Source organism: Antechinus flavipes, chromosome 2 (assembly GCF_016432865.1).
Source record: "Antechinus flavipes isolate AdamAnt ecotype Samford, QLD, Australia chromosome 2, AdamAnt_v2, whole genome shotgun sequence".
In the NCBI taxonomy this organism is placed as follows: domain Eukaryota; kingdom Metazoa; phylum Chordata; class Mammalia; order Dasyuromorphia; family Dasyuridae; genus Antechinus; species Antechinus flavipes.
This window is the reverse complement of record NC_067399.1, coordinates 543074277-543088379: the sequence shown is the minus strand read 5'-3', so window position 1 is coordinate 543088379 and position 14103 is coordinate 543074277. Positions and strand designations below refer to the sequence as shown.

The window sequence follows — 14103 nt, the reverse complement described above, 5'->3', positions numbered from 1 at the left end:
AAAGTACCATAGAAGAACTTGTATTCTCTACACCTTTAGTTAAATTACTTGACTATAAGATATAGTCTGCTATAGAATAGTTTGTTCAAAACCTGCTGATTCTCTTTTGAAACTGTCATCAATGATGCCTTCATTATGCAATCCACAGGACACTGAAGAGGGACACACTATTATATGAGCTCACAGATCTCTTATAAAGTTGGGAAAGGAGGCATGAATCAATAACTATTAATATTTTTGTTGTCATCCCTTATTTGCAATACTAAGGGGTCCAAGGTTTTTAGTTTTTCTTTTTTTTTTCTTAGCAACATCAACATAATAAAACATCAACAACAACAAAAAAATTATATACAAAAGTGAATAGACATATTTGGCTTAGCTTTTTCTTTTTTTTTTTCATTTGAATGTATTTATTGAAAGAATACTCTAAGATACTATGCCAAAACACTTTTTTTGTACATGATGTGCCGGATTTATTTAACCACTTAAAAAACCATTAGCTAAGTAAAATTTCCAGTTAGCCTACAAATTCTTTTGCCCATATTAACTTTTATCTATCACACCTATTCACTTTTTTGTAGTTTATTTTTCAAGTCATAAGTATTTCTTTTAATTATTCTGCCCCTCCCAACTATTCCCAGGCCAAGCAAATTAAAAAAAAAAAAAAAAAAAACACACTTAAAACATTGTTTTCATTGTCCAATAAAACAAATTTCTATATTAGCTATGCCCAAAAGTAAAAGTCATGCCTCACATTCCCTTTTTTCAAATGTGGCTTATCAGGGTTCTAAAATAGTTATCAGTGTTCTAAACATTATTCTTCCCTAATTATTAAATAAACTAGTTTCACATAAGTTTTTCCCCAAAAAAAAATCTATACTTTTTTTTAAATTCATATTTCACATGGCAGTTCCAACTCTGCCATGATATGTCCCCACATGAATTTGTTTTCTTCTGCTAACTTTTAAAAACTCACTGATTCTTTTCTTTTCTTCCTTTTTTAAAAGTCCCTAGCACTATTACCTCAATGCTTCTCCAATTCTCTCTTTAAAAAAAAATTGCAAAACACTTCAGTTTTATATAATCATAATCTTTTTTGTTTTTATTATTTTCTTCCTCTCTTATTTGATTATATCCTCTACATTATATCCAAAGCTTTGGAAAGTTATCTCCTTTCCTGTAAAGGGTCACAGTCAGTGGAAACTCTGGGTGAGGTATAAGACCCTTCAGCCCAGAGGGAACCTGCTGACAATGTCTGGTTCGGCTCCCTCATCTCCCATCTCCCCTAAGGGCTCTAGCCAGGCCTTCCTGAGAAGTCAGGGGGCGGTGACAACCTGTGTTGAGATTGAAGCAGAAAGATACCAGGTGGAAGAGTGATACCAGGTGGTATCACTACATACAACAGCAGTTGTTTATGTGGTCCCACGTGAGCAATGATGTTTTTATTACATTTTATAAAGAGGAAAGCCCTTGAAATCAACGGACTCCATTTTCCACCATCCTTGGGAGTCCTGTCTTATCACTCTCCACTAGGACAGTATATCTTAATTACCCCAGCGTGGGGGCTCTAGAAAGCAGGACACAACAATCTTATTTCCTATTCTAATTTTAAAGTGACCTTTTTAATCTAGATATTATTATTCATTTATATTGCATATGGCATGAGATATTGAGCTAAATTCTGTTTCATGCCAAACAGCTTTTCAACTTTCTTAGGAGTTTAATAATAAGTCTTTCTTCCAGTAGTAGAAGTCCTTGGGTTTATCAAACATTAAGCCACTATGTTTAACCACATTTGTATCTTGCATACATATATACCCATATTATTTAAGAACCAGAATATAAAAAAAGGTAAAAGGCAGTTACTGCCTTTAAAGAGCTCACAATTTAGGATCGTGCAATACATAAAGCACAGTGCCCTAGAGTCAGGAGACATGAGTTCAAGTCCAGCCTGAGACATCTATTAACTGTGTGACTCTGATAAAAGACTGTTTCCATAACAAGAGTTCACAAGCTAGTAGGACATACTATTGTATAATAAAGTTATAACATATAATGTACAAACAAGAAATTGTGGGCAGAAGGCATTAGAATTAAGAGACTGGTAATGGTTTCTTGTATTAAATATTTTGATTATTATTTGCTTTGTATTATAGTTTGAGATCAGCTACCAGTAAGCTTATCTTCTCACCATATTTTCCTTGAGATTCTTAACCTTTCATTTCTCCATGTAAATTATTATTTTTTCTAATTCTATGCAATAACTCTTTGATATTTTGACTGGTATGGCATTGAATATGTAAATTAATGTAAGTAGTATTGTTAATTTTTTGTTTGCCAGAGAAAATACATTAAGGACCCAAAATACAGCCTGAGAGTCCACTTACAATCAAAGATCACGCTATGGACGATGATCAATAAAAGAAGAGGAGAACCAAAAAAGACTAGAGCACGAAAATTCAGAGAAGAGAAGAGAAGAATGGGTGGTCTGGGGAGTAATGATACAGAGTTAAAGGGAAAGGATTAAGAAAAGTCCATCAGACAGAAGCAGCTACACTCAAAGAAAGAACACTGGGAAACAAATATGAACTATTTGCATTTTTGTTTTTCTTCCCGGGTTATTTTTACCTTCTGAATCCAATTCTCCCTGTGCAACAAGAGAACTGTTCGGTTCTGCAAACATATATTGTATCTAGGATGTACTGTAACATATCTAACATATATAGGACTGCTTGCCATCTAGGGGAGGGGGTGGAGGGAGGGAGGGGAAAAATCAAAACAGAAGCGAGTGCAAGGGATAATATTGTAAAAAATTACCCTGGCATGGATTCTGTCAATATAAAGTTATTATTAAATAAAATAAAATTTAAAAAAAAGAGAAGTCCATTATACATGGCAGTTAAGAACATTACTAAATGTGAGAGTTGGACTAGGGGAGGGGGGGAGTGTTAATTTCTATGGAGTATAAAAAGTGAATTAGAAAAACACAGAGAAATGAAATTTAAACTTAAAAAAAATAAAACTGAAACCCAAGAAACGGAGGTTAGGACATAGAATAGAATAAGGAAATAAAAAGAACTCGTCAGGATAGAAAATTAGAATAAGAATTAGAGGAGGAGAACCACTTACAGGGAGGGAGGGAGAGAAAATGATGTGATCATTTTCACTCATGTGGAAGAATTAGACTCTTCAGATAGGATAGTATTTAGCCAATAGGTAATCAGGGGAACTTCCAAATAAGGTGACTGCCAAGGGATGCAATCAAATGAGGAGATTCACACTCACATGGGGGGGATCACACACTCCTGATTGGCTGTGACCTCTAGTACTCAGTCAATGGAGTATCAAGGGTGAGACTGGAATTTCAGATATAAAAAAGAGGACAAGTATTGATTCTGAAGCAAATTGTGTCCTCCTTGACTTATGGGGTGAACTCAAACTCTCCTCTGACAGAGACCCACCCTTCAGCAGTTAAGTGGTGTCATTAAGATTAGCCCAGGACCACTCCCAGTAGATCCAATTCCCTGTTATTAAGTGGCTTGAAAACTCCCAAGATAAGCACTTTCAACAGGAAATTTATGCCTGGGGACAATTGAAGGAATCTCATTCAATGGAAGCCCTACCCCTAGACTACCAATAAAAACACCAATAACTCTGAACCCCAAATCTTTGCTTAAGTTCGAAGCAGGATGATGCTTTGCCAACGAACTTCTCTTCTTGGCACAGCTGCCTGCCAAGATTCTTACCCGCTGTGAAGAGACCCTCTTCTCAGTGTTAATCTTTTGTTAACTCTCTGACAGGACCTTGCCACTGAGGAGTCTGTCTTCCTAGCAAAATTGGCTTCTCAGTGTTAATAAACTTCCCTTTTCTGCTATTCAGATTTCGGGTTTTGTGAATTCGTTCACTTTGGACCTGCATCAACCAGAGGGGATTCTCACACCTCAATTCTTTTCAATTCCAGCTCATTCCTATCCAGGACACCCACATCTGCACTGGTGAAATTAAAAAAATTTTAACTGTACCTGCCTCAAGTCCAAAGGAGTAATTTCTCACCCTTACTTTGGAGGGAGCAGCTACAGTTAAATGATACTGTAAGAAATCAAACTGCAAAGGTCTAGGGAGTGAGGTAAGAACAAAGAGCTTTTTCAAGGAGTTTACCTGAAAAAGGGAAGAGTATAATAATGATAGTCTCAGAGGAGAATATAGCTCATTTCTCTTGCTATATTCTCTCCCCTGGGAGGATTCTTGGAAGATGGTGGAGGTCAGTAATTTTCAAACTCTCCAGACACAAAGGGAACAAATTTGAGCATCAGGGCAAACATGGAATGGTGAAAAATCAAAAAGACTTGGGGCAGAATAGTGGTCTTCCTGGCACAACCCCAAAAGATTAAAAAGACCCCAGCTCAGGGATTAATCAGTATGAAATGAAAATACCTATAGACTAGCCCTTCAGAAAGTGGGGAACCCTGGGGCTAGCTGGGTTTGGGGGGAACTTGCAAGAGGATAAAGTTTTTATTTTGGCATCTCAGGTCAGAGGAGAGGGAGGAAGGAGGGAAGGAAGGGAGAAAAGAAGAGAGAAAGGAAGGGGAGGGGGCAAAGAAATAACCCAACCATAGAAACTTACTATGAGAACAGGGAAGACTGAGGTTCATCTTCAGAGGAGGATACTGAAGTTATAAAAAAAAAAAAAGTTTCTTCTACCCCAGAATGTTAAAAGTTTCCCTGCCCAGAGAGAATTTATAGAAGAGCTCAAAAAAGAATTTTAAAATCAAATGAGAGACACTAAGGAAAAATTAAAAAGAAAAAAGAAAAACAAGATTATGAAAAATCTAATCAACTAGAAAAGGAGATACAGAAGCTTCAAGATGAAAATAACTTTGAAAACTAGAACTGAGCAAGGAAATAAATAAAAGATATTCAAGAAAAACAAGAAGTTTATGAAAAGTCAATCAACTAGAAAAGAAGAAACAATCTTAAAGATAAAAAAAACTCTTAGAAAATTAGAATTGGGCAAGAAGAAGCCAGTTAAACTCTAAGAGACCAAGAAATAAAAAAATAATATAAAAATGAAAGAATAGAAAAGAATGTAAAACATCTTATAAGAAAAACAACAGATCTGGAGAATAGATCAAGAGGAGAAAATATAATAATAATTGGACTACCTGAAAGCTGTGACCAAAAACAGGACCTTGACACAATAATGGCAAGAAATAATCCAAGAAAATTGTTCTGGAGTGACAAAAAATGAGGAAAAACTAGAAATAGAAAAAAAATCCACTCATCACCATTGCAAAGAGATCCTTTGTGGAAAACATATAGGAATATTATTCAAAATCCTGAGATCAAAGAGAAAATTTTACAAGAAACAAGGAAAAAAAAACAATTCAAATATGTTGGAGCTACAATTAGAATTGTACAGGACCTATCAGCAGTCACAATAAAAGACATGGAATCTTGTCCTTCCAGGAAAAGGTTCTGGAATCTTATATACTGGCAATCAAAAGAATTAGGCTTATGGCCAACATATTCAGCAAAATCACCCATAATATTGAATGGAGAAAAAAAAAAAGACATTCAACAAACTTGCAGATTTTCAGGACTTTTCTTTCAACCAAATCTGAACGCAATAGAAAAATTTAACATATAACAGCCAATACCAAAGAGTAATTTCAAGGAACTTAACATGGATAAATTGTTTTTATATATTTTATGTGGAAATGTATACCATATATTCAATATTGATAACAGCAATTGGGTAAGCTTAAAAAATTGGGATAAAGTTGAGCATGATCTGACTCTAAAAAATTAAAATTGGGTATATGATAAATAAAATTGTCTCATAAGAATCAAAAATTTATACATCATGAAAACAAACAATTTTCAGGCTGTGGGAGAATCTTCTATTTATAAATGATAAAAACTAAAGGATAGGAAAGTTAAATGCTTTGATTAAGATCATGTAGTTCAGTTAGTAACAAAGCCAAAAATAGAACTTCAAATGTCCTAGTTTTTTTTTTTTTTTTTTCCAGGAGTTTTTTTTTTTTTTTCTCTATAAATATCATTCACAACTTACTCTCTTCCCTTCTGGCTATTATCAGGCATAACCAAGTCCTAGACTATCCTGTTCGTAGATAGTAATTTGTAAGAATGGAACTCTCTATCAACCTCTATAGTCTATTCCTCAAATCTCTGGGCATCTTTAAACAACCTTTAAGATACTGATTAGCCTATCTTTAGACAGATTTGGGATCTGGTCTGCCAGGTGCATTCTATCTGGCTCCTCCTTGATCTTGATCCCTTTCCTCTGAGCTACCAAATTCTTCCCTCCTCCCCAATAAACCCCTATTAAAGATCTGCTTATGATGAAGATTTTTGCAGTTCTTTGCAGGACTAAGTTTCTTTCTCCCTCATGATGTCTTCCCTTTAATGGCATCTTTCTCTTTACTATAGTTAACTATGGTGAGTCTGCTAAATTCCTCCATGAGTTTAACCTGTCAATAAATGGCATACTCCTTAACTCACAGCATATTCCTTTAATGCATTCTTCCAAATAACTTTCCTTGATAACTCTTTTGCTCTCCCAAATCTATTTCATATTTGCCACCCCTAGTGCCTATTTTTACCCTTCATTTTGTCTATAACGTCTTCTCCTAAATAAACTTACTTTTTGCAAACAGAATGACCATTGTGAACTTGTCACGAGTTTACTTGGAACTAGGAATTGCTACCTGACCTCATCATTCAAATAATTTTCTTTTATCCAAATATTATAAACACAAAGGAAAAAATATTTATCAAAATGAATGCCAAATCATTTATCATTGCCATTTGATTCACTGAAAGCAGATTAACAATCAAAAAAGTTAAAAAATTATATTCAACCTGTTCCTTTACATAAAATTTTTTAAAAAATTAATACGTACCAAAGAGCGCCTCATCTGCATTAATATGTTCATAAAGCAGTCAAAGGTGATCATTCCTTCCTGGCTTGGCAGTAGTTTGTTTTTCTCCATGGTATGTACAACTGCTGATGCACCCAAAGCCATTTCAATCCACTCAAGAAGGTACCTTAAAGAACCACGCTGAGCTGCTAAACCAAGCAACAATTCTGAAGCTAATCTACGACCTAAAGTATCTGCTCCAGAATTTGGAATAGTTACTCCCTTAAGAAATGTAGTCACTTGTGATAAACAGTCCAAACCCATAGGTGGAATCTTACTTTCATTTGCTAAAGATAATGGTGGCAAAGAGCTCACAACTTCTATTGCAGTGTGAATGACATCATTACAAAGACTGAGACCAGGTCCTGAAACAGGCATCATCCAACTCTGCCTGAGTAGTGCAAATAATAAGCTCAGTCCAGTTCGAACACCCATTTCTATGAGGGCATCTGTGCTTGATCGGGGCCGTTCACTAACAGAATGGACGTCTGCTGAACCAGAACTACTCTCTGGTGAATGTTGCTGCTGTTTCACTTTACCTTTATCATGATATTTATTAGAAAGTGCATAAAAGACACGTTGAAGTACAAGAAGTCGTTTACGAAGTGCTCCAGCAAATGGGGAATCTGAACATACCATCTTAGCCAAAGCCAACTGACTGGTAAGAAGGGCATCCAAATAGTGATCTTGCTCATCACTTGAAAGAGATTCACGTTCAAAATCAGGCAACTGAGGTCCTTTGAGGCACAAAACCTGCTGAGGCAGAAGCACAACTTCCTTATTACTGACCAGTTTAGAATATAGAACAGAAACTCCTTCTCTTGTAGCAATAGATTCACTGTCTTCCGTGATCCAGGAGCTGTTTAAATGTTCAAGCCATTTGAGCTTCACCGGTGGAACCATCGCTGCCATGGTGGTTAACTATTTTGCCATTAATCCTGGAACAGAAGAAAATTGAAATAATTAAACAAGTAATAAACATGAAATGGTTCTGGACTATTAAGAGTATTATATTATATATTACAATTACAAAATTATGAAGACATACAAATACCAAAATTTTTAGTGTCCATGCATACTCCCTCCACAGTGCCTGAATCCAGTGCAAAATAAAGAGCCAGTGGAAACAAAATAAAAGAGTCCTGTTCACTAGCAATACTTCCAGAATGGTAGCCATAAATGAGAAAGTTAGAGAATTAAAAGGAATTTTTTCTATCCCTAAATACTATGAATATAAACTCTCATCAAGTTCTGATGGTATTTTTTTTTTCTTAGTGCACATATATCCTCTAAAAAAAAGGACTGGGATGATCAAATCTAACAATGCTTCAGGTCTTAATAAAAGAATAATTCTAAGAGAAAAATTTTAAGAAAGGAAAGGACAAAAGAAAAAAATAAATGAAGGTCACAAACTTTTGTTTCAAATGCTTAGGAAAAAACAAAGGAATTTCAAAAGAAAACAAATAGGATAGCTTTGAAAGTAAAGTAATCTATTCATAATACAGATTTAGTTTATATATAATTATTTTTCTGTTTTAGTCTATATAAGGGAATATCTTTTTTTTTGATATTTATCAAATTCAAAAGAAAAAAATTTAAATTAAAAAAAAAAGTTAATGTAACTCTTCTCATAACTCTAAAGTCTGAAATTCACTTCTTTGCCTAAGAAAAGCCTTGTTAAAATTGAGTGCAAATTTGCAGTTGACATATTCCTTTCTCCAACAAATAATTTGCTTTCTTAGTTATCCTCATATTAATCATGTCAAGAAAAAAGTATTTTGATTTGCTGAAGTTGCTTCAATCTGTATTATTATACCTGGATATAAAAATATTTTTTAAAAGCACCACTCTGTGAGATTCCACAATCACCCTTCTGAAGTGCTAACAGTGTCAATAAATACAACAAAATTAAGTTGCTAAGAAAATTAAAAAAGCATAAACACAAGTAGCTGATAAATATTGCCACTTTATATATTCATTGTGCTAAATGATTCTATAGATTTTAAGAAAATTTCTCTCCAAAAGGAACATTTTTGTCATAAATCACAGTACAACTGATTCTAAAAATTCAAAGTAATCTTGAGAAAAAATGCTTTGAACTTTGAGTTAAAAGGATAGAATACTAATGATCTTTAAAAGTTCACCCTGTTCAAACAACAACAACAAAAAAATTTTAAAGGTAAAAAGTGTGAACTTACACAAATTTTATTCAACTGATTACTAATGAAGCCATTATGAATTTTAAAAAATAATATTTTGTTATACAACACTGTCAACAGCTTTATTAACCAAGAAGAATGCTGGAAATATTGTATACTGCATCCATGTTTCCATGAAAGGAAGGTACCAGATCCTCAGCAACCAAGTATTTATTCCTCCAGTATTGACAGCTACCTATCTACTACTCACTTAATGGAATGGGAGAGTAAAATGGGATGTCACTGATACATAACAAATGCCTTAAATCAAACCTTGCAAAGTATTATATACTAACACAAAAATAGCATGAATCAAATGTGACTTATTTAAAACATGTAACACATTTAATAGCTTTATTATTAGCTTAACTAACAATGTTCCCAGGATGAATTTTATTTAAAACTACTTAGGAAGATTCACTTTAATTCATTTTTTCCACCAAAAGTACATCACTGGTATTCACCATTATGGGGTCAGAGAAGCAAGATGATGTGAACTTTCAGATTACTCTTCTCCTCTGTCCCAAAGAAGTCCACCTGGCTATTTATCAGGCATAATTAAGTCCCACACTATCCCACTTGTGTAAGTGATTATGAGGATGCAGCTCTTTAATCAACTTCCATTGGCTATCCCTCAAACTTCTGGGCATTTTAAAACAATTTTTGAGACACTGACTACTATATCTTTATGCATTCTATCTGGCTCCTCCTTGATCCCTCTGAGTTACCAAATTCTTCCCTGAGAATCCTCCCTCTTCTTCTTTGGGAAACTCGCAAGGCTGTATTTCCCCTATAAAAGATTTGCTCATGATAAAAATCTTTGCCAAGTCCTTTTCAGGATTTGGTCCACTATGAGGTAGTCTATTTTCCCCTTCCCTTCAGAGCATCTTCTCTTTAATGGCATCTTTCTCCTTACTACAGCCAACTCTGCTCAGTCTGTTAAACACCTCTAAGGATCTAACCTGCCAGTCAATGGTATACTCCTACCTCATGGCACATTCCCTTAATGGATTCCTCCAAATGCCTTTCCTTGGTAACCTTATTGTCCTCCCAATTTTATCTCATATTTGTCACTTCTGGTGCCTATTTTACCTCTTTATTTTGTCTGTAATTGTATTTGTCTGTATTGTGTTTATCTGTAACCTCTTCTCCAAAATAAACCTACCTTTTGGCAAAGAGAATGGTCATCATGAACTTGTTACATGTTTATTTTGAATGAGAAATAGCTACCATGACTTCATCATAAGACACATGTGATGAATTCACAAGAAGTGTCCCTTTGCCAAAAGATGCCTTTATTTAGGAGAAGAGATTACAGACAAAATGAAGAGATGAAATAGGCATCAGGAGGGGTAATATGTAATAGATTCAGGAGAATAACATTTGAGTTATAAAGAATATTATAAAAATAACATAATAGAAATTTGGCTATATTTCAATCAACCTGAAAAAATCAGAGATTTCAAAGGATTACTATTTTATTTATGTGAAAATAATTTCAGACTCTCATAAGAGTCATAAATGATCAGCTTTTATACAGTTATAGGGAAGAACCAGGGAGGAGTTTGGTAGCTCAGAAGGAGGGACTGAAGGAGGAGCAGGTAGAATCAACCTGGATGACAAGGTCCCTAATCTGTCTAAAAATATGCTATTCAAGATTCAAAGGTTGCTTAAAGATGCTCAGAGGTTGAAGAAACAATGGAGACTGATAGAGTTCCATCCTAAGAGAAAAAAGTAAACTGGTTTTAAAATTCACATCAAGTATAGCATTAACATAGGTTTAAGAAAGCAACAAGGAGCATTTTTTAAGCACCTATTTTATGCCAGGGACTAAGGTAAGCTCTGGTGATACAATGGTGGGGGAAAAAACCACACATCAGACTCTGTCCTCTAGAAACAGGTGGAGACAATAGGCAAAGGAGGGAGGAAGGAGATAGAGGGAGACAAAGAAAGAAATTAGAATCTCAGAAGAAAGGCATGGGCATTACGAGGTACACTTAGCAGAAACTTGAAAGAAGCCAGGGAAACAGGAAGGGAGAATAGGGGAAACACTGAATTCCAAGCATAAAAGGTAGCTAGTGAAAATGTACTGCACATTTGGAACTATGCTCAAAAAACTATCAAACTGTGCATACCCTTTGACCCAGCAGTGTTACTACTAGGCTTATATCCCAAAGAGATTTTTAAAAAGGGAAAGGGACCTGTATGTGCAAGAATGTTCGTGGCAGCCCTCTTTGTAGTGGCCTGAAACTGAGTGGATGCCCATCCATTGGAGAATGGATGAATTGTGGTATATGAATATTATGGAAGAAATGTCCAACAGGATGATTTCAGAGAGGCCTGGAGAGACTTAAATGAACTGATGCTGAGTGAAATGAGCAGGACTAGGAGATCATTATATACTTCAACAACAATATTATATGATGATCAATTGTCTGATGGACATGGCCCACTTCAACAATGAGATGAACCAAATCAGTTCCAATAGAGCAGTAATGAATGGAACCAGGGAAAGAACTCTGGGAGATGACTATGAACCACTACATAAAATTCCCAAACCCTCTATTTTTGTCCATCTGCATTTTTGATTTCCTTCACAGGCTAATTGTACACTATTTCAAAGTCCAACTCTTTTTATACAGCAAAATAACTGTTTGGACATGTATACATATATTGTATTTAACTTACACTTTAACATATTTAACATGTCATTGGTCAACCTGCCATCTGGGGGAAGAGATTAGGGGAAGAAGGGAAAAAGTTGGAACAAAAGGATTTGCAACTGTCAGTGCTGAAAAATTACCTATGCATATATATTTTAATAACTTTTTATTGATAGAACCCATGCCAGGGTAATTTTTTTACAGCATTATCCCTTGCATTCACTTCTGTTCTGATTTTTCCCCTCTCCCAGATGGCAAGCAGTCCTTTACATGTTGAATAGGTTACAGTATATCCTAGATACAATATATGTGTGCAGAACCAAACGGTTCTCTAGTTGCACAGGGAGAATTGAATTCAGAAGGTAGAAATAACCCGGGAAGAAAAACAAAAATGCAAGCAGTTTATATTCAATTCCCAGTGTTCTTTCTTTGGGTGTAGCTGCTTCTGTCCATCTTTGATCAATTGAAACTGAATTAGCTCTCTTTATCGAAGAGATCCACTTCCATCAGAATATGTCCTCAAACAGTATCGTTGTTGAGGTATATAATGATCTCCTGGTTCTGCTCATTTCACTTAGCATCAGTTCATGTAAGTCTCGCCAGTCCTCTCTGTATTCATCCTGCTGATCATTCCTTACAGAACAGTAATATTCCATAACATTCACATACCACAATTTACTCAACCATTCTCCAATTGATGGCCTATGCATATATTTGTAAATAAAAAGCTATAAGAAAAAAAAAATAAAATAAAATGTATTGCACTAAGAGTTGAGGTATTTTGCAAGAGGAAGGGCAAGGAGGCCATTGTCACTGGATTTCATAAAATACAGAGGGAAATAAGATTTTACAAAGAGTCAATAAGCTAATATACTATTATAGAAGTGGCTATTTCCTACAGGCCAGGTATTGTGTAAGCTCAAGAAAATTAGAAAGGCATGAGAAGGCCAGATCATGAAAGGATTTAAAAGTGAAACAGAAGATTTTATGTTCTGTATTTTAACATATATTGGATTACCTGCCATGTAGGGAAAGGGGGTGGGGTAAAGAGGGAAAAATTTGGCACAGAAGGTTTTGCAAAAGTTAATGTTGAAAAATTACCCATGTATATGTTTTGTAAATAAAAAGCTTTATTTTTTTTTTAAAAGATAATTTCATGTTCAATCCCACAGGCAATAGGAAATCAGTGAATTTTATTGAAGAGAGAGGTAACATGGGTCAGAACTTCACCTTTGGAAAATAACTCTGACAGATGAATGGAGTAGAGCAAAAATTGAGTTTTAGAACTATTAGAAGGTTATTTTAATAGTGGAGGAAAGAAGTGATGAGGACTTAAAACCATGGCATGATGGCAGTACCAGAAGAGAGGAGTATTCAAAGAAATAATGATATGGTAAAGTTGCCAGTATAAGACCTTAAGAGAGAGTAAGGAATCTAGAATCTAGACCGAGTGGGTGACTAGGAGATGAAGGTACTCTTGATAGTAAGATGGAATTCAAGTAAGGGAAAGAATTTTAGGGAAAAGGTCGTGAGTTCAACTGGCATTTATTAAGTACCTGCTACATGTGAGACACTGCTAGGTGTTATTTGCCAGAACTTGAAATAAGGTGCTAAGTCAGTGGAATTGATAAGAAACAATGATTATTTAGCATGGTATTTAACAGTTTTCTAGGTCAGTACATGTGTACTTAGTATTTACTAGAGTTCTACAAGATTCATACCTTTAAGAGAGCATATATAAGCTAGGAGCCTGAACCAGGAGTCAGTCCCGGAAATTCAGAAGCCAGAGAAAGCAGGTGGAACCATGACTATAGAAGGCCTTTAAGAAAGCTAACCTGGCTGCAGGAAAGGAGATAAGACTTGGAAAGAGACAATAAAGGATTTGGACTTTAATACCTGGCTGCATTTGGGGTGATTACTGAACTGAAACTAAGGCTGCCTCCAGAGACCCCAAGGAAACCTCAACAAGAGAATATTACATTTTAGGGAAGAATATTACAGCTAAGCACTGACAATAGAAATTTTTTAAATTGTCTCTGCTTTCTGGGACAATTATCCCACAAAAACAATTAATACAAGTAATCTGAGAAGAGAAAAAAGCTTAATTCAAAAAACTAAATGTGAGATCAGTCAACCAATAAATATTTATAGTCTCTTATTCCTTTGTTTTACTTTAAAAAGTTAAATAGAACTAATATTCACAAAGCTAATATGAATTTAAAACAATAGCTGATATAATTAATATTGTCCTGATCTTGTCATTCCTATTAAGAACTGAAAGAGAAAGTTTGCCTTTTTCCT

General features: G+C 35.0%; 1 protein-coding gene across 1 annotated transcript in view; it reads right to left on the bottom strand.

Annotated features, from left to right (window-relative positions):
* Window positions 1-14103, bottom strand: part of HERC1 (HECT and RLD domain containing E3 ubiquitin protein ligase family member 1) — a 187947-nt gene that overhangs the window by 157153 nt on the left and 16691 nt on the right. Inside the window, exon 2 of the mRNA XM_051980891.1 lies at window positions 6924-7879. Within this exon, the coding sequence (XP_051836851.1) occupies window positions 6924-7853 (930 nt within the window). The 5' untranslated portion in view covers window positions 7854-7879. The remainder of the gene's footprint in view (window positions 1-6923; window positions 7880-14103) is intronic.